Below are 24,837 nucleotides of genomic sequence, written 5' to 3'. Positions count from 1 at the left end.
CTATTTAAAAATCTCAATTCTTCCAGTACTCATCAGCAGCTGTATGACCTGCAGGAAGTGGTGTATTCTTTCCAGTCTGACACAGTGCTCTTTGCTGCCACCTCTGTCCATGTCAGGAACTTTCCAGAGCAGGAGGAAACCCCCATAGAAAACCTGTACTGCTCTGGACAGTTCCTGTCACTGCAGTGTGTAAGACTGAAAAGAATACACCACTTCCTGCAGGACAAAAAAGCTAATAAGTACTGGAAGGCTTGAGATTTTTAAATAGAAATAAATTAGAAAATCTATATAACTTCCTGATCCCAGTTGATTTAAAAGAAAAATAAATTAGCCAGAGTTCCCCTTTAAGTGCTTGCAGCTCCCTATCAGTACTAATGATCAGTCCCAGCACTAAGACCCTTAAAGCGTAACTGTCATGTTTTTTTTTATTGCAGAAATCAGTAGTATAAGCGATTTTAAGAAACTCTGTAATAGGTTTCATCAGCCAAAAAAGCCTCCTTCTGTACTCAAGAAGCAATCTCCCAGCCTCCCCCCCTGACTTCTTATTACAGAGAAGCCAGTGAAGACGGGTTCTGCTCTCTCCATTGTTATGCCCCTATTCCACAGGTCGTTTAGACGCTCTCAGCGCTCGTTTGCTCCTCGTTCCCCGCTTGCTGCCGCCGCTATTCATCACGGCTGCAGCGAGCGGGTGAGTGCGGGAGGGGGTGGCGGGGAGCTGCGGGGGGGCTGCCCGGGGGATCGCTGATCGTCCGGGCAGCCCATAGGATATAGCAGCGTGTGCTGCCGATGCTCCTATTCAACGGAGCGACGGCAGCAGATTGCTGCTATATGAGTCGCTTGTTTTTCAACATGTTGAAAAACAAGCGACTGCAACGATCAGCCGACATGAACGATGTCGGCTGATCGTTGCATTCTATTCCACCGGACGATTATCGTCCGTAGCGGCCGATATCGCCCGAATACGAACGATAATCGTTCCGTGGAATAGGGCCTTAAGCCTATGAAGGGGGGAGAGGCTGAGGGAGATGAGGGAGCAGGAAGAGGTGACATGAAGGTCAGCTGTTTGTAGACTGTCTGTAAACACTAAATTCAGGTGTCAGAAAGGTCAGTGCTTATCTATGAACTTACTGAGAGAAGATTGCAGGGTGTTGTGCTGTGCAGAAATCCTCCGTGCTCAGTCACTCCTCTCAGCCCCTCCCCTCTCCATAACCACATAATGGAGACAGAAATCCTGCTTCATTTGATGTGAGGGGGGAGGCTGGGAGATTGCTCTTTCAGTACAGAAGGAAACTCTTTTAGTACATAAAACCTATTACAGAGTTTCTTAAAATCCTGTTTTGTTTTTTTTTTTCCTTTACGCCGTTCACTGCGTGGGAACAATAATGTAATATTTTAATAGATCGGACGATTCCGCAGGCTACGATATGTATATGTATTTATAATAGGCAATTTTAACCTTTTATTGGAATTGGAGTTTATAAGGGTTTTTTTTTTTTATACTTTTAAAAACTTTTTTTTACTTTTTTTTTTTTTTTTTTTTTCTTTACTTTAAAACATGCAATCAATAGATTGCATATACTGATCTATGCTATGCTATAGCATAACATAGATCAGTGTTATCGGCGATTTGTACATAGAACCTGCCTGAGAGCAGACTCTATGTATGAATGGTCGATCCAACAGGACGGAGGTAAGTGGCTTATTCCCGCTGAGGGGTTCCTGATCAGTCAATGACAGGAGCTTGTCCTGTCACTGAGTTCCTTAACCCCTTAAGGACAGAGCCTGAAATGGCCTTAATGACAGAGACAAATTTTATGAATATGACCAGTGTCACTTTAGTCATTAATAACTTCGGGATGCTTTTACCTATCCGGCTGATTCTGAGATTGTTTTCTCGTGACATATTGTACTTTACATTTATGGTAAATTGGAGTCGATACTCATAACAAATCTTTATGAAAAAAACCCAAATAATGTGAAAAAATGTGAAAAAATGCATTTTTCCAACTTTGAAACTTCTTTGCGTATACAGAAAGTGGTTATACCACATAAATTATATATTAAATAGCATTAGCAACATGTCTACTTTATGTTGGCGGCATTTATTAAACTATCTTTCATTTTTTTTAGACGATAGGAAGCTTAAAACATTAGCAGCAAATTTCCAAATTTTCAGTAAAATTTCAAAATCAGATATTTTTAGGGACCTGTTCAGGTTTAAAGTGTATTTGAGGGGCCTGTATGTTAGAAAGCCCCACAAAGCACCCCATTTCAGAAACTGCACCCCCCAAACTCTGCAAAAGCACATCCAGAAAGTGTTTTAACCCTTTAGGGGAGTCACAGAAATAAAAGCCAAGTGTGTAAGGAATTTGAAAATTTTAATTTTCTGTGCAGAGATTTTATTGTAATCCAATATTTTTCATAATTATAAACCTATTACCAGAGAAATGCACCCCAATAATTATTGCCCCGTTTCTGCAGTTTATAGAAATACCCCATATGTGGCCCTATTGCGCTATTTGACGCAACCACAAGCCTCAGATATAAGGGAGCGCCTAGTGAATTTCAACGCCTCCGTTATATTTGGTCATTTTTGACTGTACCACTTCAGGTTGGCAGAGGCTCTGGGGTGTCAAAACCTAAAAAACACCCCTAAAGGGACACCATTTAGAAAACTACACCCCTCAAGGAATGTAACAAGGGGTGCGGTGAGCATCTGGACCCCACAGGTGCTTCACAGATTTTCCGAACAATATGGCGTGAAAAAAGAAAAATTTATTTTTTACACTAAAACGTTGTTCTAGCCTTCAATTTTTCATTTTCTTAAAGGGATAAGAGGCAAAAAAAGACAAAAAATGTGTATCGCAGTTTCTCCCGAGTACAGAAATACCCCACATGTGGCGATAGAGTGCCAAGGGGGCGCAGGACGAGCCTCCAAAGGGAAGGAGCGCCAATTGGCTTTTGGAAGCTGAATTTCACTGAAAAGGATTTCAAGGGCCATGTCGCATTTACAGAGCCCTCGTGCTGCCAAAACACTGGAAACCCCCCACAAGTGATTCCATTCTGGAAACTACACCCCTCAAGGAATCTAACAAGGGGGGCAGTGAGCATATGGACCCCACTGGTGACGGGCACAAATGTGGAACAATGTGACGTGAAAGGGAAAAATTTCATTTTTTCACTTTCATGGCACAAATGTGCCCGTCATCAAGGGGTCCATATCCTCACTGCACCCCTTGTTAGATTCCTTGAGGGGTGCAGTTTCCAGAATGGGGTCACTTGTGGGGGGTTTCCAGTGTTTTGGCAGCAGGAGGGCTCTGTAAATGTGACATGGCGTTCATCATCCATTCTAGCCAAATCCAACCTCCAAAATCCAAATGGCGCTCCTTCCCTTCGGAGGCTTGCTCTGCGCCCACATGGCGCTTTATGTCCACATGTGGGGTATTTACGGACTCGGGGGAAATTGCTCTACACATATTGTGTGTTTTTTTCTCTTTTAACCCCTTGTGAAAATGATAAATTCAAGGCTAAACCAACATTATAGTGTAAAAAATGTAATATTTCATTTTCACGCCACATTGTTCCACATTTGTGCCCGTCACCAGTGGGGTCAATATGCTCACTACACCCCTTGTTACATTCCCTGAGGGGTGTAGTTTCCATAATGGGGTCACTTGTGGGGGGTTTCAACTGTCTTGGCAACACAGAGGCCTTTTGAATGCAACATGGCCCCTCAAAATCCATTCCATCCAAATCCAGCCTTCAAAAACGAAATGGTGCTCGTTCCCTTCGGAGGCTTGCCCTGCACCCGCATGGCGCTTTATGTCCACATGTGGGGTATTTACGGACTCGGGGGAAATTGCGCTACACATTTAGTTTTTTTTCTCCTCTTTTAACCCCTTGTGAAAATGATATATTCAAGGCTAAACCAACATTATAGTGTAAAAAATGTAATACTTCATTTTCACGCCACATTGTTCCACATTTGTGTCCGTCACCCGTGGGGTCCATATGCTCACTACACCCCTTGTTACATTCCTTGAGGGGTGCAGTTTCCATAATAGGGTCACTTGTGGGGGGTTTCAACTGTCTTGGCAACACAGGGGCCTTTTGAATGCAACATGGCCCCTCGAAATCCATTCCATCCAAATCCAGCCTTCAAAAACCAAATGGCGCTTCTTCCCTTCGGAGGCTTACCCTGCACCCGCATGGCGCTTTATGTCCACATGTGGGGTATTTCCAAACTCAGGGGAAATTGCTCTACACATTAAATGTTTTTTTTATCTTTTAACCCCTTGTGAAAATGAAAAAACATGACAAGATTAATGATTTAGAGTAAAAATTTTACAAAAATTACACTAAATGTTGGTCTAGCCTTGATTTTTTTCCATTTCCACAAGGGGTTAAAAAAGAAAATGAACACAAAACGTGTAGGGTAATTTCCCCTGAGTACGAAAATACCCCACATGTGGACATAATGTGCCATATGGGCACAGGGCAAGTCACCAAAGGGACAGAGCGCCATTTAGAGGCTGGAATGGAGGATGGAGGCCATGTCGCAATTACAAAGCTCCTGTGCTGCCAGGACAGTAGAAACCCCCGACAAGTGACCCCATTCTGGAAACTACACCCCATAAGGAATCCAACAAGGGGTGCAGTGAGCATATGGACCCCACTGGTGACGGGCACTTACGTAGAACATGTGCCGAGAAAATAAAAAATACAATTTTTTTCATTTTCACGTCCCAAATGTGGCCGTCACCAGGGGGCCATATCCCCGCTGCCCCCCTTCTTAGATTCCTTATGGGGTGTAGTTTCCAGAATGGGGTCACTTGTGGGGGGTTTCTACTGTCCTGGCCGCACAGAGGCTTTGTAATTGCATCATGGCATCCTCTAATGGGAATGGCGGCCATACCTATTTAGCTGGGGAAAAGGGACAATTCTAATTTATTTTGGGGGTATTAGGCCAATTATTAGTTTATAAGGTTGAAAATGACAGGTGTCCATCAAATTCAACCTGTGTTGATCCAGAGGAAGGCAAAAAAAAACCCTCGTAAGGCAGACGACAGTAGCCTCATCACAGGGGAAAAATTCCTTCCCGACTCCATAATGGCGATCAGAATAATCCCTGGATCAACGTGACCCCTGAAATAGGAATAAAGGACAGAATTTAGATAATGTAGAACCCCAATGACGTGTGGTGCGCCTTGGAGCGATCCAGTATGCAGAGGCCGGGGGGATCAGGACAGGTGTCACACTGGAAAATGTTGTCCTTCCTGATCCCCCTGTTACACCACACTCTGCACTTCTTCTGGGGTCTCCCTTTCTCCAGTGTGGGGGACGTCACCTGGAAAATGTTGCCCTGGTGCGATACGGGGTCCTTCATATCCAGAAGCGCTGGGTCCGCTCCATGGCTGCTAAATATTAGGGCGCTATTACTACTTCTGATATGTTCGGATCGTGCCGCAAGCTACAGGGCAGCGAGAGACCAGAGGAGGGGGCGCTGGTATAAAAGTTATCCCCGTACAGATGGTGACCTTTATCCAGCAGTGGGAAGATCAGTTCCCGGACGATCTTCCCACTAACTCCGAGGATGGGGGGGCATCTGGGGGCTGGATTCGGGTGTCCCTTCCTACATACACTCTAAGGGTACGTGCACACTGCGGAATCGCGACAGATAACCCTTCGTGCATTCCACAGCTGGCACCCACCGGCGGACTGATGCAGGCGCGCGTCTCCACACGTGTCATAGACTCCATTCTATGCACGGGCGGATTCCGCTCTCCGTCCAACGTGTTCATTCTTTGGATGGACGATGGAATCCGCCCGTGCATAGAATGGATTCTATGACACGGGTGGAGACACATGCCTGCATCAGTCCGCCGGCGGGTGCCAGCTGTGGAATGCACGAAGGGTTATCCTTCGCCATTCCGCAGTGTGCACGTACCCGAAATCTGTAAGTGTACCCTAAGGTACTCTCACAGAGTTTGTAGAATTTCACTCCATACCGTCATCTCTTATTGGGACGGTACTGGCGGAAAAGATGTGTCTGGGGGGCAGCGTACGCTACACTACCCCCAGACACGTCACTGGAGGATGAGGATGATGAGGATGAATGGAGGAACGAAGGACCCCCCATTCATCCTCACTGGCTGTTTCGGTGTCGGAGGTAATAATAACGTATCCCTCTGACGCCGAAAACACCCAGGGGGCCATCTTTATACGGGGATTAGTATATGGGGTATGTAGTGGTGTAGTGTCAAACTTTATTCAATGTAGTGTGGTGTAATGTAGTGTTTTTTACGTGTTTTTTTACAGTAAGTATAAAAAAAAAAACCTACGCCAACAAAGGAGTTGCTGATAAATGCCGCAGTTATGTGCGGCACTTATAAGCAGACCGTGGCAGTAGAATATAGAAAAAAAACACCCTACGCCAAAAAGGAGGAGTTGCTGATTAGCAGCGCACTTTCGTGCGATGCTGATCAACACTCAGCGGCGATAGGGTGCGGAAAATAGAAAAAAAAAAATTTGAAAAAAAAAAAAAAAAAAATTTTGAACATCCCTGTAGCTGCTGATAAGTGTATTACACATATCAGCCGCTAGAGGGCAGCAGAGCGCAAAATACGGAAAGAGCCGACGCTGGAGCCGAAAATAGCCGAGAGAAGCCGAACGTGACGTCACGGAAGAAGCCGAAGACCCGAACGAAGACGAGGATGCCGCGAACCCGGAAGACGCCGATCAGGAGCCCGGGACAGGTGAGTAATGTACAAATACCTGCTCTGGACCCCTCGGCTGCCTAGCTGAGGGGTCCAGGGCAGGTATTTACTATATTGTGGGACTCTGATCGCCGTGCCACCGGCCCGATCGCCGTGAATGGCCGGCCGGTACCGGCCGGCCGTTCACGGCGATCGGGCCGGTGGCACGGCGATCACCATTACTTTTTACAGTAATGGCGGTCGGTGCCGTCCTCGGACAGCACCGACCGCCATTTTTTTTCCGGGTCATCGGGTCGCCGATGACCCGGAAAGGTTCCGATCGCCGCTATTGGCTGATCTGAATTGATCAGCCTATAGCGGCGATCGTAAGCACGGGGGGTGTTAACCACCCCCCGTGCCGTGAAGCTAAGATGGCCTGCTATGATTTATAGCAGGCCATCTTCCCCGACCGCTGTGTGTGAACACGCAGCGATCGGGGAAACATCGGGCGTAAATTTACGCCCTGATGCGCCAAGTACCAGGGCGCGAGGGCGTAAGTTTACGCCCGATGTCGTTAAGGGGTTAAACGCCGCGATCACCATAGATCGCAGCGTTTAAGGAGTTAATGAGAGGCAGCTGCGGGATCGCAGCTGCCTCTCATTATCCTCAGCTCCCGGGACACTGATGTGTGCGGGGCTGCTCTCACTGCAGTGGTCCCGCACACATCAAACCCCTTCACATTCAGGAAGGTATATATACATTCCTACTGCACAGGGTATGTGCAGTAGGAACGTATATATACAGATTGCTGACGTGAAGGGGTTAAAGGACAGAGACACTTGAACAGTGATGATCAGGTTTTACATGAGTATGGAAAATGGCAGATAAAACAAATGACAATCTACCCACCTCAGCCTCAATCAATTTTTTTTTCATTCCATCATTTGAATCCTCTCGATTCTTAAGTTTCTCCAACTCGTTTTCTGCTCGTTCTTTAGCCTGTCGAATATTTTGGAGTAATTCAGTAGCTTCAGAACTGGCCTTCACTGCCTGAGAACAGAGAAACATGAATGAATCAAACACGAGACTTTACGGCCTCCAGCATTTCCAAACCCCCCAAAAAAACTAAAAAAAAACTGTGAATGGAAGTTAATGCAACGTCAATTTTTTCTACATATGAAAAAAAAAAAAACACATATGAACACAGATGAAAGTGTTTTTCTTTAAAATCAACTGTTACATAGATCTATAATTTACTTCTTTAAAAATCTCAGGTTTTCAAGTACTTATCAGTTGCTGTATGCCCTGCAATAAGTGTTTTTCTTTCCAGTCTGACACAGTGCGCTCTGTTGCCACCTCTGTCCATGTCAGGAACAGTCCAGAGCAGTAAAGGTTTTCTATGGGGATTTGCTGCTGCTTTGGACAGTTCCTAACATGGACAGAGGTGGCAGCAGAGAGCACTGTGTCAGACTGTAAAGAATATGCCACTTCCTGCAGGACATACAGCAGCTGATAAATACTGAAGGACTGGAGATTTTTAAATAGAAGTAAATTACAAATCTATAGAACTTTCTTAAACCAGTTGATTTAAAAGAAAATAAAAAATATAAAAAAAATAGCCAGATATTTAATATTGTTCCTAAAAGTTTGGTGCCCTAGAAAAAAGATCACAAAAATAAAAAATGTCATAGACAAAGATCACAAAAATAACAGCAGTATGTATGTATGTATGTATGTATGTATGTATGTAGTATATATATACATATCTCCACATATAGACATCATGGGGGAGATTTATCAAACATGGTGTAAAGTGAAACTGTCTCAGTCGCCCCTAGCAACCAATCAGATTCCACCTTTCACTCCTCACAGACTCTTTGGAAAATGAAAGGTGGAATCTGATTGGTTGCTAGGGGCAACTGAGCCAGTTTAACTTTCACACCATGTTTGATAAATCTCCCCCCATATTTTCCATCTACATACTTCTTGATGGGATCACAGACAAATAACTTACTTTAGTAAGTTTCTCCTGCAGCTCCTGAATTTTATTCTGTTGCTCAGTGTTGATCTGGTGATATAAAAGATATAAAGTAACTGATCTGCGGAGGAGAATGCTACCGATTTAGGTTCTAAATGGCAACACAGACTGGCCATGGTGTGTCACTCAGGCTAGTGGTATCCAGTAGAGAAGCCAACTGTGTAATATGCGCTGGCTCTCTGCTGGATACACACTATAATAGTTTTTTTTTTTTTATATATAACAGGAAGTGCACTTTAAAATGAACCTTGATATCTAAGGCTTGATTCACACTAAGTTTTTGCAATCCACTTAACATATATGTAGTGCCCCGGCACAAAGTGCTGCACTAAGTTTCTTATGCACCTGTGTAAAGTGGTGGTACAATGTGAAATGATCTAAGTGTATTCTATGTCTTCCCCACTAGTTGTCAATACTGTGGTTCTCTATAACTTATTCTGTGCACAGCTGAGGAAAGTATTGGGTTAACTCTTTTTGTCATGTGTTATTCTTTTGTGCAGTTATGGGTATAGACCGTTTTCTCTCCTTTTTCTACCCCATCCTATCTCTTCTCTCTCACACACACACATCCCCCACCAATCACAGGGAAGCTTAGTATGCCCCTAGAAAAGGAGTCTAGTTCCTGGTGGGAGGTCAGTTGAGGTTCAGTTCAATCTAGTCAGTGCACAGAGCACAAGACACAGTTCCTGCTGCAGTCAAGCCAAGGCCTGGCTCTGGCCAGGACCCTTTGTCAGTGACCCAGAGACTTAACTTACTTCCTACAGCAAGCAACTAATAGCATGGAGGCTCGACCCCCTCAGGAGAAAACGGACGTCCTCTGGGATACTAGCCACACAGTACAGGGCAGTGGCCTGTACTGGCACTGACCCAAGTGGAACCAAGCTGCAGTTAGCCTATGTGTTCCACTACGTAACGCATGGCTATCTTGGAAAGGTTTGGGAAGTCTGCTCAACCCAGCGCAGGGACCTGGGGCTTTGTACTACCCTCACCGGACGGGTACCTCGACACTGTAGGGCATTAGGCGGTTCAGTAAACATGAGAACAAGGATATTCTCCTCTTCTTCTTTTCTACTACACTCAGCTACGCTATCCTAAGCAGAGTACAGTCCTACATTGGGCAGTGCCCTCAAGACGCTCCACTACTCTACTTCCTTCCGCTCACAGAGTAACACTTTTTCTCTCTCCTGTCTGCATTTATCGTTGTTGAAGCGGATACCTATTGTTGTGTATTGCACTGAAGCACTAAGTAAACAGACAATATTTTGGTAAAAGTCATTGGACTCCTATTCTAATTCAAATGCGATTCTAATCCATTCTGCAGCCATAAGTTTGGGTATGCATGTTTACGACCAAGTCGGGATGGTTGTGCACACGACTGACTCGGCATGGTCCTGTTCATGGATAACCAAATTAAGCTAACAAAAAAAAAAAAAAATTCTTTAAAAATATATAACATAACAAATGGATATAAATAAAAGACTATGACAAAATATTTACCTTTTCCAGTTTAGAATGCAACTCTCCAACTTCAGCTTTACCATGATCTTTAGCCTGAATGGATGAAAACTTTATAAATGTGTAAGATGCAAAACTATTCACCTTTGGTCTTATTTCTTATGTATTAAAACTTTTGTAATGAATGAAGACATATCAACCTGACGCTCAACAAAGCAGCCCAGAAAAATTAACAGATAATTGTGCTCGATTCCTATAAAAAGTACATATGGAAACACTGGCAGGTAGTAAAGAATTAAAGGAGAACTCCAGCCGCAACCCATTTTTTTCAAAATGCATGAGGAGGGGGTAGGTGAAAATAATAACAATTAATGGTCTTGAGACGTGATGTGGCAAGCCCGTTCAGCCATTAAGCAGTCGATGCAGGACACTGCTACAGCCACCGAATGGCTGAGTGGGTCTGCCAAGTCACGTCCCGATTCCCCTTACAAGGCCAGGAAGTGCCTTGGGACTGGAGAATGGAGCGGCGGTATGCTGGCGGCAGTGCTAGAGATGGCAAGGTAAGAGGATGTTATTGTTTTCACCCACCCCCTCCCTAGTCATTTTGATAAAAGTGGGTCCAGGCTGGAATTCTCCTTTAAAAGGAGAAGTCCAGAGAAAATCTTTATTAAAGTATTGTGTTGCCCCCCAAAAGTTATACAAATCACTGATAAACACTTATCACAGGAAATGCTTATAAAGTGCTTTTTTCCCTGCACTTACTACTGCATCAAGGCTTCACTCTCTGGACAACATGGTGATGTCACTTCCTGGATAACATGGTGATGTCACGACCCGACTCCCAGAGCTGTGCGGGCTGTGGCTACTGGAGAGGATGATGGCAGGGGGACACTGAGGGACACAGGGCACTGGAGGGACACTGAGCATCCCCCTGCCATCATCCTCTCCAGCAGCCACAGCCCGCACAGCTCTGGGAGTCGGGTCGTGACATCACCATTTTATCCGGGAAGTGACATCACCATTTTATCCGGGAAGTGACATCACCATGTTATCCAGTTAGAGACATAACCATTTTATCCAGGAAGTGAAGCCTTAAAGCAGTAGTAAGTGCAGGGAAAAAAGCTCTTTATAAGCATTTCCTGTGATAAGTGTATATTGGTGATTTGTGTAACTTTTGGAGGGCAATACAATACTTTAATAAAAAATTTTGCTGGACTTTTCCTTTAAATAAACACAAAAAGCCATAGATCGTAAATAATGTTTTCCTACACCACACAACACCAACTAAAATTAAGTGAAACCTTTGCAAGATGCCCCTCAAAACTACATTAAAAAGTGTTTTTTCTTGGGGGGTGGCCTTCTCAAAAAAATACACAAATCTGCATAATATATGATGAAACCTGGTCTTCATAAGGGGGTGGTCTTCTCACAGAGGGAGCCTTTTTTTAGAGAGCTATGTCTGTAGTATGCTGAAGCATGAAACAGAAAAGCTGAAATACCTTCTGAAGTTTCTGCTGGCATTCTGTAGCTTTGCGCTTAAAGTCTTCCGCTGCCGATCGTGACTCCCTCAATTCTGCCTCATATAGGTCACTACGTCTTCGAGCAGCTAAGAGGTCTTCTTCTAGCTGCTGCATCATCATCTTCATCTCTTCCAGTTGGGCTTGAAATTCCTATAGGGAGTTTATATTAATAATTGTTTATTAGTAAAGGACTTTACCTGTCTGTATGTTTTTGGGTGTGGGAGGAAACCGGAGTACCCGGAGGAAACCCATGCAAACACGGAGAGAACATACAAACTCTTTGCAGATGTTGCCCTTGGTGGGATTTGAACCCAGGACTCCAGCACTGCAAGGCTACAGTGCTAACCATGGAGCCAATACCAATACAAACGAGTTGGTATTAAGTATTGTTCAACACGAATTCATCTAACAATTCATTCCATTCTTGTTATTACCTTTTCAGTCTTCTTCCCCCAGTTCTAGGCCTGCTCCTTTCTGCTAAAGACACAGGAGTCTGTGCCTGAGCTGTTCCGTCTGTTTTTGCTCTCAACCCCCTCCTTCCCCCTACCTTCTGAGACAGCTCTTGTAAACATCCCTGGCTGGCTGTTTATACACTATGTGAAGCCGGGAGTATACTCTGAAGTTACTTTTGAAATTACTGTGAATAACCCTCCCGACCTCAAAGAGAGGAGAAACAGTGCAGAAACAGCCCACCAGGGAGCTATTTAGATGGGAAAGGATTGGGGAGGAGCGGGATAGAACTACTCACATACAGTTTTCTGTGTCTCCTGCAGAAAGCAGCAGGCTTAGAACTGGGAGAAGGAGACAAAAAAAAGTAATAAGATGTATGGAATGAATTGTTAGTCTCCAGGAGGAGGGATGATTTAACATATATTTTACCTAACCGGATAACCCCTTTAAATCACTCATTATGGGCTAGACACATTTCCATAAAAACTTACTGAGAACATCTAAGATATGCAAAGTTGAAGTGAAGAAATTACTAAGTTTAAGAAGGGTTCATACATCAAGGCAGCATTAGGATCCCCTACCCAGAAGGCTTCCAAACTAATTAGCACAGAGGACAGAGCCTACCTGCTCCTTAATATCCTGAAGCTTCCGGCTCTGTTCTCGGATATCATGCAGAAGCTGCAGAGCCTTGTCATCCTCCTGGGAAACCTCCATCCGGGCCTGCTCTAGGCTGCGTTTTAAACTCTGGAACATTTTAAATGTATAAAATATTTGATTAGTAATGATGAGATGCAAAAGCAACAATGTTTAATATCTACATTAGAAAACTAATGGGAGACGAGAGGTTTTAGCAATTCAAAACAGGATATGGGCTTTATTGGCAAACGCCATCAAAACAACATTATAAGAGTTCCTTCCAACGCAATGATAGCAGCCGGTTATACTTCACCCACTCTCAACATGAACCGCAAAATTATTAGAGGTACCTTCCTGTTTCTTTGACAGAATGCTGCGGTCTCCTAAAATGCAATGGAATAGGGGACAACAAGCTACACTTACCATTGCCAGGGTATATAACTGAAGGGATAGGAAATAGAATTGACTCATAGTCCTGGGTAATGAAGGGTCTGGCCTCAAATCAATAAGACAATTTGGACCCCAAACCTCCTAAATCAAGAGTCTTATTCCAGGGCTGTCATATGAAGCTTACAAATCGCAAAACAAGCGCTTCTACTAAAGAGTAAGAATATAAGCAATTGCACATGTAATTCCCCTGGACCACTTGTACAGCAGGGATGGTATTGCAGCTTCTGGCCACCAGGGGGAGATCACCACAGCACACTCATACAGCACAGTAGGGACAGCGTACAGTATAGCGGCAGGTGACGGGATAACAGCAGACTGTATGCAGCTCTACATCTGGCGGTAGGGGACAATGGCGATGGCGGCAGGCGATGGGCCTCTTGATGCCTTGCCTGCACATTGATGGCCGCAGAAGGGAACATCGGGGATGGCGGCAGGTGACATGCAGCCGCTCTGCAATGGACAATGAAGGTAGGGGACAACGGCAACAGGCTAAAAAATAAAAATCACAGCTGTATGCCCTGGTGTTCTGTTCGGTGGGCATGCTTTCCAACAAAAACTTTATAGGTCTTACTTTTACACTGTTTGCATATGGTAAACAAGGGCCTCATTATTTTTGTGGAGATTTTTTTTTAGCAGTTGGGGGGGGGCTGCTTTCAACTATTTTCATGTCTGTTGTGGGTCTGTATCTTGCCATTGCAGTGAGCTGTTGCATTTTTGTGTTTTTTTGTGTGTTTACAATAAGTAGTAGGTACATACTCTGCACATGAAGTATTTTTATGTTTAGGAGGTGCAGCATTTCCTCTGCTTGGGTTTGACTTTTTCAGCCAAGAACAAGACTTTTTATACATACAGTATCTTACAAAATGTTATGTTAAAAGGGAACCAATCATGAGGATTTAGGGTTCCGAGCTACAATAATGATGGTCTGAAAAGTGCTGCAGCGTTGCCTACTATATTAACTGCCCTGACAGAAATTGTAGTTTTATACCTTCCTGCACTGTATGCAAATGAGTTCTAACTAGTCATGTGGGCGGTGTCTCCTCCTCAACTAGTCACGGCTACCCAGGCTGTAGTCAAGGCTCCCTTGCTGTAATCACTCCCCTCTGCACTATAAACCCACCTCCTGGCCTGGGAATCATGCCCAACGAGGCAAGATACAGCAAGGAGAGGAGCGAATACAGCCAAGGAGCCGTGACTACAGCCCGGGGAGCCGTGACTAGTTCAGGGAAAAATGCCGCCCACATGACTAGTTGAAGGAGAATTGCCGGCCACATGACTAGTTAGTGCTGATTTGAATAAAGTGCATAAAGTAAAGTACATTTTTAGGAGACTATTTAGGAGACTGTCACTCCTGAGACGATTCATCTCAGAAATGGAGGCAGCTGGGGACACCAGAGACCTGTAGGAGGACACAGAGAGCACAGAGAGGTAAGCGTAAGTTCTTTTTTGTTCTTTATATAACAGCAGCATTATATTAAAAGTTGCCCAATGCCAGACAACCTCTTTAAGCAATAGCATACAAAATTGAAGCAATCTACTCCAGTGTCTTCATGTGCACTTTGGCCCGCTCTATGCAGTGGAGGAAGGCCCAGTGCCCCCAAATGTAACAATATTCTCCCCCTCCTCAGTGATGCAGCCAGGCTTGATTCTGATTGAGGTGCGTCACTTAAGAGAGGGGATATCGGTACACTAGGGGCGCTGAGCCCCTCTCCAGTCTTAATCTTAATGATACATGAAATTGAGAGTTCTAATAACCTGTTCTGCTGTACACCGTTCCGTATATATGGCGTGTTCACAGAATTAAGCGAGGAGTTTTCTACTCTGCTTTTGGTGCTCCCACGTCTACATTCCATGGCCCAATAATATGCCGTGTGCCTTAGGGCCCTATCACACGAAAAGATAATCTGCCGAATCGGATTATCGTTCTGTGTACTAAAGATAATGATCAGCTGAGAACAACGATCATCGGCTGATCGTTTGCTTTGGCCTGAACTAAAATTAACGTCCACCAACAACGCATTGCTACATGTAATAGCCATGCAAGGTGACAGCTGATGAATGTGTAAAGGAAATAGGTTATATATAAATAATAAATAAGTATATATGTTACCTTTCCACGCTCACCAGTGTCTTCCTGGCTTCTCCCCGCAGCCACCAATGCAACTTCAGAGCCGGTCTTTGAAGTGACAGGTTGCTCAGCCAATCACTGGCCGGGATAGCTGGGCAGCTGAGCGGCCTGTTACTTCAGGGTCCGGGTCTGAAGTTGCACCGGCAGCTGTGGGGAGAAGCCAGGGAGAGTGAAGACATAAATATATTTTATTATTTTACACTTTTAAATCAAGGGCCGCACGGACATCGCTAACAATATATATGCTTGCCCTTGCTGCATGATTATTGAGCCGTGTAATAGGCTGAGTAAATGAGCACCGATCTAGCAAATTGGCGCACGTTTGCATTACTTATCAGGCCTAAGAAAGCTGTTATTACCAATTCTATTAGACATGTGCAACACTGTAGATGATCTGACATCTGTTTGTGTACTGTTGTGCCACACTGTAAAAATGGCTGTCCACTACAGCGACGGATGAAGAGAAGGATAAGCACTAACAGGTACGCTAACATGTAAAACAGCACCATGTTCTACCCTTCATACCACTCCACATCACCTATTTCACTTATAGATCAGAAATTTCTATTTACAGCAGCTCTCTTATATATACCTATTAGGTGAATCACTGCCATTACAAGTGGGAGGACTAGGCTAAAAACGGAGAAAAAATATCAGATTCCCTGTAGCTGCTCTCATCAGAGCTGTCATGTATGACTGCCGCATTCTGCCAAAGAAAGGAGCCGGGATAGATATTAAAGAATTACTACAGATGAATCCTTTGTCAGTCGGGGTGCTATGTCAGGGTAGTATAGGACAGAGGGGGGGATGATGAGCAGGGAATATACAATTCTATATTTGGATTCAATATTGCAAGGGAAGAAAAGTTGTGATATTGTTACCAAAACTAGATAAAACCTATGACTCTTGCTTCTCCGTATCCACAAACAGCAATAGCCAACAATGAATAAACGGCACAGCAGAGAACAATACTCCAAAAAGGTGACATGAATAGACGTAAAACTATTACCCAAAAGTCAATGTCAATTAAAAAAAAATAAGATACTCCAAGGGTTTTGTGGAGGTCCGGGAGCTGATCCCCCCCCACTGATTTCTATAATAAAGGGGAGACGTATTTGCTGACATTCATTAGGAGGAGCAGGCTGGCCGGGGGCGTTTCAGTGCACTGGGGGGTGGTAGTCCCGCCCCAGTGCACCAAAAAGCCTGGTTAGCATAAGAAATTAACTACACAGAAAATGGTGCCAAGGATGAAGGTAAGAAATTTACCTTCATCCTCAGTGTGCGTGTGCTATAGGGACATAGCAGCTGGTTAAAGGGGTAGTGCGGTGTAAAACATAATTTTTTCAATAAATAACGCATATTACAAAGTTATACAACATTGTAATGTGTGTTATTTAAGTGAATGGCCCCCTTCACCATGATCCCCTCCCCCCTTCCCCGACCAAGGACCCAGAAGTGTGATACAGTATACTTACGGAATCACTGTCGACCCCAGCAGCCATCTTGGGACGATCATGTCATTTTCAGGAGGCCGTCCTGACTGCCCCAGCCCTCCCTCATGCCGCCCCCCCTCCAGCGCATCATCAGCTGCTCAGTGGCCATTGGCTGAGCATAACAGAAGACATCTGGGGCTACAGCCAATGGCGGCTGAGCAGCTGATGACGCAAAAAGAGGGGGGGTGCGGCATGAGGGAGGGCTGGAGCAGTCAGGCCGGCCTCCTGAAGATGACGTGATTGCCCAAGATGGCGGCCGTGGTCGACAGTGATTCCGTAAGTATACTGTATCACACTTCCTGGGGTCGGCGGACATGGTGAAGGGGGCCATTCACTTAAATAACACACATTACAATGTTGTATAACTTTGTAATGTGTATTATTTAGTGAAAAAATGTTTTACACCACACTACCCCATTAAATACTTCTAACCTGCAAATAGCTGTGACAATGGGAATGTGACGGAAAAAAATTGAATGCAAAAAATGAAGCTATTGTCTCAATACATTCATTTCAATATGAGACAGAGTAGGAAGAGAGTTTCCTTGTTGAGTCTTTGTTACCAAGCCAATAACATGTATGTCATGGTAAGTGCCGGCTGGGAACACTGACTGCGCACCTCTGTACTGAGATTGTTGGAGAGGCGTTACAGTGTTTCCTGGATAGTGTGAGTCCTGCTGCATGCCAACCTGGCATTTTACTATTCTGCTGTCTACAAACATTAACCAATTACTGGAGTAGTGAAAAGATCCTAGGTAGCTATAAGGCTGGGTTAACATCGCATTTTTGTCTCTGCCTAATGTATAGGTTAAAACGTTTAAAAAAAAAAATAAAAACTAATACAATAATGGATAGTAAAAATAGATGCTGCTGGATACCATACTGCAGAACCAGTTTCCTAATTACTTCCATTATAGATAAAAAAAATGTTATGTTATATATGCTATGTTTTAATTTCTCATTGTTAGGGGCTCACAGTCAGCACAGAACTGAACTACAAACATGCACCATTTTCTTTTTAATAACTTTGACCTAAATTGTGACTCCTTGGAGACCACACCCACTTTGCTAGGAAATTTTTGAAGGAGAACTATCTGCAGGTAAGGGTCAATTTACACAGAAAGATTATCTGACAAAGATTTGAAGCCAAAACCAGAAACAGACTATAAACAGAGATCAGGTCATAATGGAAAGCATGAGATTTCTCCACTTTTCAAATCCATTCCTGGCTTTGGCTTCAAATCTTTGGCAGATAATCTGTCAGATAATCTTTCTGTGTAAATGGACCCTTAGACCAATCTATTTCTCCCTATTGGGCATAGGTTTCTGAGGATGAAGGTATGTTTCTTGCCTTCATCATCGGTACCGTACCCGAGCAATTTTAATGTAGTGCTCTGTCCAGTTAGGCCCGACTGGGCCCGCCTTTCTAATGATTATTAGTGGAGCGGGCCGGCCGGGTGCAGACTGGATCAGGGCCCTGGGGGCAGGGCAGTGCTCCAAACAGCCTTACCAGACAGAGGACTACATTAAAACTGCACGGGAACGGTGCTGAGGATGGAAGTAAGAAACATACTTTCATCCCCCATTTATTTTTTAGTTATCATGGAAAACACTGAACTTTCTGTTTTTTGACTCTTTTTATTCTCAAATAGCAGGGAGCAGAAAACAGGGAGTCCTGTGTATCCCAGGCGATCTGAGCACTCATAGAGAGAAGGGAGTCATGTGATTGATGGACACATTGAGCTGTAACACTGGCCAGAATTCCTACGTTTAGTCTGTTTTTTTTTTTTTTTTTCAACCAGCACCAGTCAGAAAATCTGCCTTCAGGAGAGTGGACCTGGATTTCTGGTAAGTACAGCTTTGTTTTAGAGCATGATAATGACAACAAAAATATGGAATGTATATTGCAAACTTGCTTTATATCACATCTACTGTTGATTTAGATTTTGAAAGTTATAACGACAGGGACACTTTAAGCTGGATGTTGAAAAAGGGGATACAGATTATATGTGCCTGTTATCAACATTTTTATTTTCCCCTAAAAATGTAAAATAACAACTTTGATTGGGTCTTAACCTCAAAGGAGTTTTGTATTTAAACTTACTTGTTCCCTACTCCGAAAGCTCCATAGCAAATGAATGGAGCTGCGGGTCGCCGACCAGCAGCTCTATTCATAACAAGAGACATGGAAGTCACACCCCCCGCAATCTTATACATGTCCCCTATCGTGTGGATAAGGGACAAGTAAAGTTAAATCAGAAAACAACCTTAAATTACCACAGACACACATTTTTATGGCAGTTATTAATGAGCCTTATACTATGGAGATTATGAGTCGGGGGCTTGTCGTTTAGCCCCTTAACGCACTTTCACATACATGAAAGGTAGCTGCACTTTAGTGCAACACAATGTACATGAATGGGTTAACAAACTCATGGCAGCAACTGCTGACTGGACTTGGCAACCAGCCAGGGACCTAGCACAGATAGCTTTGGCCGGGGATCAGTGTGATTGGTCCGTCACTATAGTGGCATGAGGGGCTGGTTTTTGAAAGCCCTTCTGACTCTGATCTCTTTCACTACATCCTATGGTTGGGTCAAGGAGCCGTGGATTTTATGGGTCTTGAGTTGCCACAGTCTTAAGCTTCTAAACAGAATGAAACAAGTAGTGGGACTGTGGTTGAAGCGCTATAATACATCTTATAGGGTATATTTATTCACAATTACATATACGTGTATACATTAAACACAAATATGTACAAACTAGGTGGTTATGATTATTTTCAAGTGTTAGGGATGAGAGATGGGTCACCCCTGTAGCGCCCTGCCTATTTCTGGGGTGGGACCCCCTGGTTTAAGCATCCCCAAACATCCGGAGGGACTAACCCTATACTTGGGTTGTGGTTGTCTGTGCCGTCACTGATGTCAATGGTCTTGGGTATATTTAGATCAATATGTGACGTAAACAATGGCACATCAGCCTCCATTGGATCAGACTTTCATCCCAATCAAGGCATATCCCAAACATTTACCAACACTCTTCCTATTCCCTGAGGAACTTGTCGCTACAGAACAAGGGAAACGCGTTGGAAAATGGAAGAAGGGATTTCATAACAATAATTGACAACCTCTCTCTATACCTCTACCTATACATTGTTTAAGTCATGTATTGATCTAAATATACCGAAGACCATTGACATCAGTGACGGGACAGACAACTACAACCCAAGTATAGGGTTAGTCCCTTCTGATGTTTGGGGATGCCTAAACCAGGGGGTCCCACCCCAGCAATAGGCAGGGCACTACAGGGGTGACCCATCTCTCATCCCTAACACTTGGAAATAATCATAACACCTAGTTTGTACATATTTGTTTGTGTTTAATGTATACACGAGAAGATTAGTACCAGGAATGCAGAACAAGACAAATATGAGAGCCCCTGTACCTCCTGTCATTGATTGTTATCTCAATGTTAGTGAAAAGTGGGAGCTCACTATTTGGCAGCTTGTTTTTGAACTGGAAGTCCATTGTGTGGGGTAAGCCTGTAAACAGGTTAGATCTGTGCCGTTCTCTTCTTGGATGTCAAAAGATTGTATATAAGCAGCAGTTTAATATGAGGATATCCTGTTTAATGTAGAGAAGGAGGAGGAGAAGCCATAAGTAGTGTTTCTTCAATGTGCTATGGCTGCAGCAGGCTGTGTGTGTGTGTGTGTGTGTGTGTGTGTGTTTTTTTTTAGGCAGAAAGCAACCCTTACAGGCAGCAGATGTCCTTATCTAACAGATGTCTAAACACATACAGCTAAGGGCCCTATTACACCAACAGATAACTGACACATTTTTGCAGCCAAAGGCAGGAATGGACTGTAAACAGAGAACAGGTGATAAAGGAAAGACTGAGATTTCACCTCTTTTCAAATCCATTCTTGGCTTTGGCTGTAAAAATCTGTCAGACATCTGTTGGTGTAATAGGGTCCTAAGTCTTAGGTTAGTTTATAACACTTTACAAAGTCATACGCCTTTCACACTTGGTATCTACCAGAACAGGAGAATCTCAGCAGACTTTGATCTCTCTCTGCTAAAGGTATTGTCTCTCTCCCTCTAAGTGGTCTAATTACTTAAATGATGGTGATAAAAAGCCAATGTTAATACTACAGTAAATTTGTTGTTACTAATTGGCCATTTATGAAGGCGTCAGAGCCTGATAAAATACAAGAGTCAAAGCTAAGGCCTCCACAAAAGACTCCACAGCCCTGTCTATAACATCCTTAAAAGTAAAAGGACTTTTACCAAATACTGCCAAGATAAAGTAGACATATTCTAAATGTGAAGCATTGTCTCATTTGTGTTGCTTGACTAACTTTGTTACAAGCAAAGAATTTCAAACCAGAATTGAAAAAATCGGCCTTAGCCCTTTTTCATGATCACAGTTTTACATTATCGCACCCTGGCCGGGAAAACTACTTTCCTTAGCAAGCGTTGCGCTCATTCTGCTCCTACTTTGGCCGGGTGATCACTGAAGAGGTCAGTTACAGAAGACGTGTTACAGTTTGCCTGGCCCACAGAAAAGACAGATCATGTGACCTCTGTCTCAGAAGGGAGGGGGAGGAGTGGAGACAGAGTGGACCTGACTGTGGGGATTTTCAGAAGCTTCAGGGTGTGAGTCAGCATGTGATACAGACAAACGGCCCAATTCCTGAAACAGAAGTATATTACAAAAAAAAAAAAACACAGATTATGGGTGGTGATTTAACACTTTCCTAAGTGGAGTACTCTTTTAAAGTGAACAGTGGCTGCAGAGTTAAGGGGTTAGAGACAGCCAGACACCCACAAAAGAAGACAGAAACTTTATCTTACTGTTTCTACTTCCCCAGTCACTCAATACATAAGTGGAATGGAGGTAACATCGCTGTCTCCATTGGTCCAGGCTTCCATGCCAGGTGACAGGACACATGATTGGCTATCTGGAGCGAACGCCACTGCTAACGCCAATCTACTTCAAGATGGTACCGATCAAAACTACAGATCACTGCACAAAAAATAGCCCTCTTATTGCCCAATAGACAGAAGAATAAAAATAAAAAGTTAAGAGTAGTACTCCATACTTCTTTCCATTTGCCTACCCCCCTTTTTTATGCTAAATGTACATTTGATAGGTAATCTAAAGGTAGAGGGTTACATAGAAAGGAATAGGTCTACAAGATCTTATTTGTAATATGGAGAAACAACCTACACGGGAGCCATAGAAACAAAAAAGAGATGGTTTTTTAATCAAAATTGTAAAGTTCTTGAAACAAAATAAATAAATAAAAATGTCTGCTCTGCTGTCTTCTACGGTTTTTGACTGGGACTTTGAAACACTGACCAACATTACCACTATTACTATTTAAAGTGTTCAGTCTATTAAAGAGGTACTGCAGTGAAAATAAATAGTTTTCAAATCAGCTGTTTAAAAGAAAGTTATACAAATTTGTAAATTACTTCTGTTTCAAAATCTGAAGCCTTCCAGTACAGCTGCCGGGGATAGGAAACCTTCGGACCTCCAGCTGTTGTAAAACTACAAATCCCATCATGCCTGGGCAGCCAAAGATTTAGCTTTGGCTGCCCAGACATGAAGGGAATTGTAGTTTTGCAGCAGCTGGAGGGCCGAAAGTTCACAATCTATACAGACACCCTATCAACACCGCCATGCCCGCTGTTCAGCACAGCTCTGGTACCTGGATGTAAACACCACACAGAGCCAGAAGCCTGGTCTCCGTACATTGTGTACTGGCCATGCTGGCTTACTGCAAAAGAAGCTAAGCTACAGCAACCAAGATCTAAGGATTGGTTGGCACCGTCCCAAATACATAGAATTGAATTCAAGTAACAGAACAGACGTTATGAGGTGATGCTCACGCTGCATTCTGTGATGTAGGTGGCCAGGTCTTGCTCCAGAAGAGATCTCTGAGTTTCCGAAGCTTTTAATTCCACTTCCTTTTGGCTGAGTACAGCCTCCACCTCGGACACCCGACGATGTAGTCGAGTCATTTCTTGCTCCATCTGTAACATACATAAAAAATGCAAAAGGATTTATATAGCTCACGGTAGGCAAGCCAGTCTTAAAAATATGAACGTTTCACTGCCACAACTAGTGCACAAATTTTAGTCACAGCGAGCTCACTTCTTCTAACGGTGGGCTCACAATGTCATCCACGGGCTGGTCGTTCACATTTACACACAGTCCGATGAAAATGCCCACAGCACACAGCTTTCCAGTTAGAGAGTCATTTTCACCTGTTTTTTTACGTCCCCTTCAGTATTATCCCAAATCCAGCTCTGATGAGAAGATGGCTTGCCTCATCATCATCACATATAGTGTGAATAAACCATAAGAGTCCTTTAGAAAGTGTCCGGTATAAGGGGGTAATCACATTCCAGCCATTTTCCTCGCGTAAGATCATAGGTCGCATACAAAGGGTAACATAAAATGATGTCTACGTGTACAGAAGGAAGGTCTATCTTTCTGATAACACCTCATAAGTATCAGAACGTTATATCCATGGACGGAGTCAGCTGTCCTTTGTCTCCTACACTTGGCTTAAGGTGGGAGATCCAGAGTAGTCAGTTGAGACTTGTAAGACTAAAAGCACTGTTAAGCGGTAAGAGCACCTTTAAGATGGATGCTGGTGGCTCAAGTGCTCTATGACCCAAAAGATAAAACCACTCTCTTGATCCCCAGGAACGTACTGGAAGTAAATTTCTGCTGCAAACAGGGAGGCCGAATGTTGGTTTAAATACCTTGTGGCATTTGTCCTGTGTGTCCTGCAGCTCTTTACTCTTGTGAAATAACTTCTTCTCCATGGAGCTTGCCTTGGCTGGAGAGTCCAAGCCAGACACAATGGACCTGAATAACAGATATAGAGAACATGGTGAGAAAAAGAAAAAACTTAAACACAGACAAGTGGTTCATCATAATGCTATTTACAAAGCCAATGTTCTTTGAACCCGAACGCTCGGCATTTGACTCTCTGCGGCTGCCATAGGCGGTATCTATGTTTTTCAGGACATACTAGGGTGGCGTCCGACTTCTGCAGCTGCAGGAAATAAAATGCTGCACGATCAGGTTCGGAAAATGTTGCGGAACCTGAACAGTTCAGCCTCTTTGCTCGACACACCACTCTTATGCAGCGTTAATGCCCTATTACAGTAAGGGCCCTATTCCACGGACCGAGCAACAATGTAAACGAGCGCCGATCTGCTAGATCGGAGCTCGTTTGCTGGTCCTTGCAGCCCTTGTTTCATACATTACCTGTCCGGGCTGCAGGTCTTCTTCTCCTGGTCCCGCGCAGCAGCAACGGCTTCGGATCGGAGCTGCCTGAACTGACAGACCGCTCAGCCAATCACTGGCCACGGCGTTTCCGGCTAGTGATTTGCTGAGCGGTCTGTAAGTTCAGACAGCCCAGCTCCGAAGCCGATGCTGCCGCACGGGACCAAGAGAAGAAGACCTGGGGCCCGGACAGGTAATGTATGGTTCTGCTGAAATCGTCGGTCACCGCCGCACACCGCTATACAACCGTAGGGATGCGCTGATGGCGAACGACGATTTTAGGTCTGAACCTAAATGAACGATCAGCCGATGACACGATCATCGGCTGATCGTTCTCTCTATTTCACGGAGCGAAAATCGTCCAAATCCGGCCGATTATCGCTCCTGTGGAATAGGGCCCTAAGCGATTATTGGACATATTCAACCGATAATTGTCTTGTGTAATGGAAGACAACGATCGGCCGACATGCACGATGTTGGCTGATCGTTGTCTTTCAACATGTTGAAAGCTGAACGATCACGATAGCAGCAATCTGCTGCCGTTGTCTTGTGCAATAGGAGCAGCGGCAGCAGACCGACGCTATCTTCTATTGGCTGCCCGGACGATCTAGTGATCACCGGGGCAGCCCTCCTCCCCCCTGGCTCTTACCTGCTTGATGCCGATGCG

The 24,837-nt window shown here is 44.1% G+C and overlaps 1 protein-coding gene across 2 annotated transcripts in view; it reads right to left on the bottom strand.

The window, feature by feature from the left end:
• Positions 1 to 24,837, bottom strand: part of CIT (citron rho-interacting serine/threonine kinase) — a 106,667-nt gene that overhangs the window by 46,718 nt on the left and 35,112 nt on the right. Inside the window, exons 11-17 of one of the 2 annotated variants that reach the window (XM_069961273.1) lie at positions 23,642 to 23,747; positions 22,760 to 22,903; positions 12,783 to 12,902; positions 11,688 to 11,858; positions 10,231 to 10,299; positions 8,710 to 8,763; positions 7,605 to 7,745 (exon numbers count right to left, since the gene is read on the bottom strand). In XM_069961273.1, coding sequence (XP_069817374.1) covers positions 7,605 to 7,745; positions 8,710 to 8,763; positions 10,231 to 10,299; positions 11,688 to 11,858; positions 12,783 to 12,902; positions 22,760 to 22,903; positions 23,642 to 23,747 — 805 coding nt within the window. The remainder of the gene's footprint in view (positions 1 to 7,604; positions 7,746 to 8,709; positions 8,764 to 10,230; positions 10,300 to 11,687; positions 11,859 to 12,782; positions 12,903 to 22,759; positions 22,904 to 23,641; positions 23,748 to 24,837) is intronic. The other variant, XM_069961274.1, reaches the window with a different exon arrangement.

The sequence above is a fragment of the Dendropsophus ebraccatus genome, chromosome 3, assembly GCF_027789765.1.
Source record: "Dendropsophus ebraccatus isolate aDenEbr1 chromosome 3, aDenEbr1.pat, whole genome shotgun sequence".
Taxonomy (NCBI): domain Eukaryota; kingdom Metazoa; phylum Chordata; class Amphibia; order Anura; family Hylidae; genus Dendropsophus; species Dendropsophus ebraccatus.
Note: the sequence above shows the minus strand (reverse complement) of the source record. Positions and strands in the feature narration are given on the sequence as shown.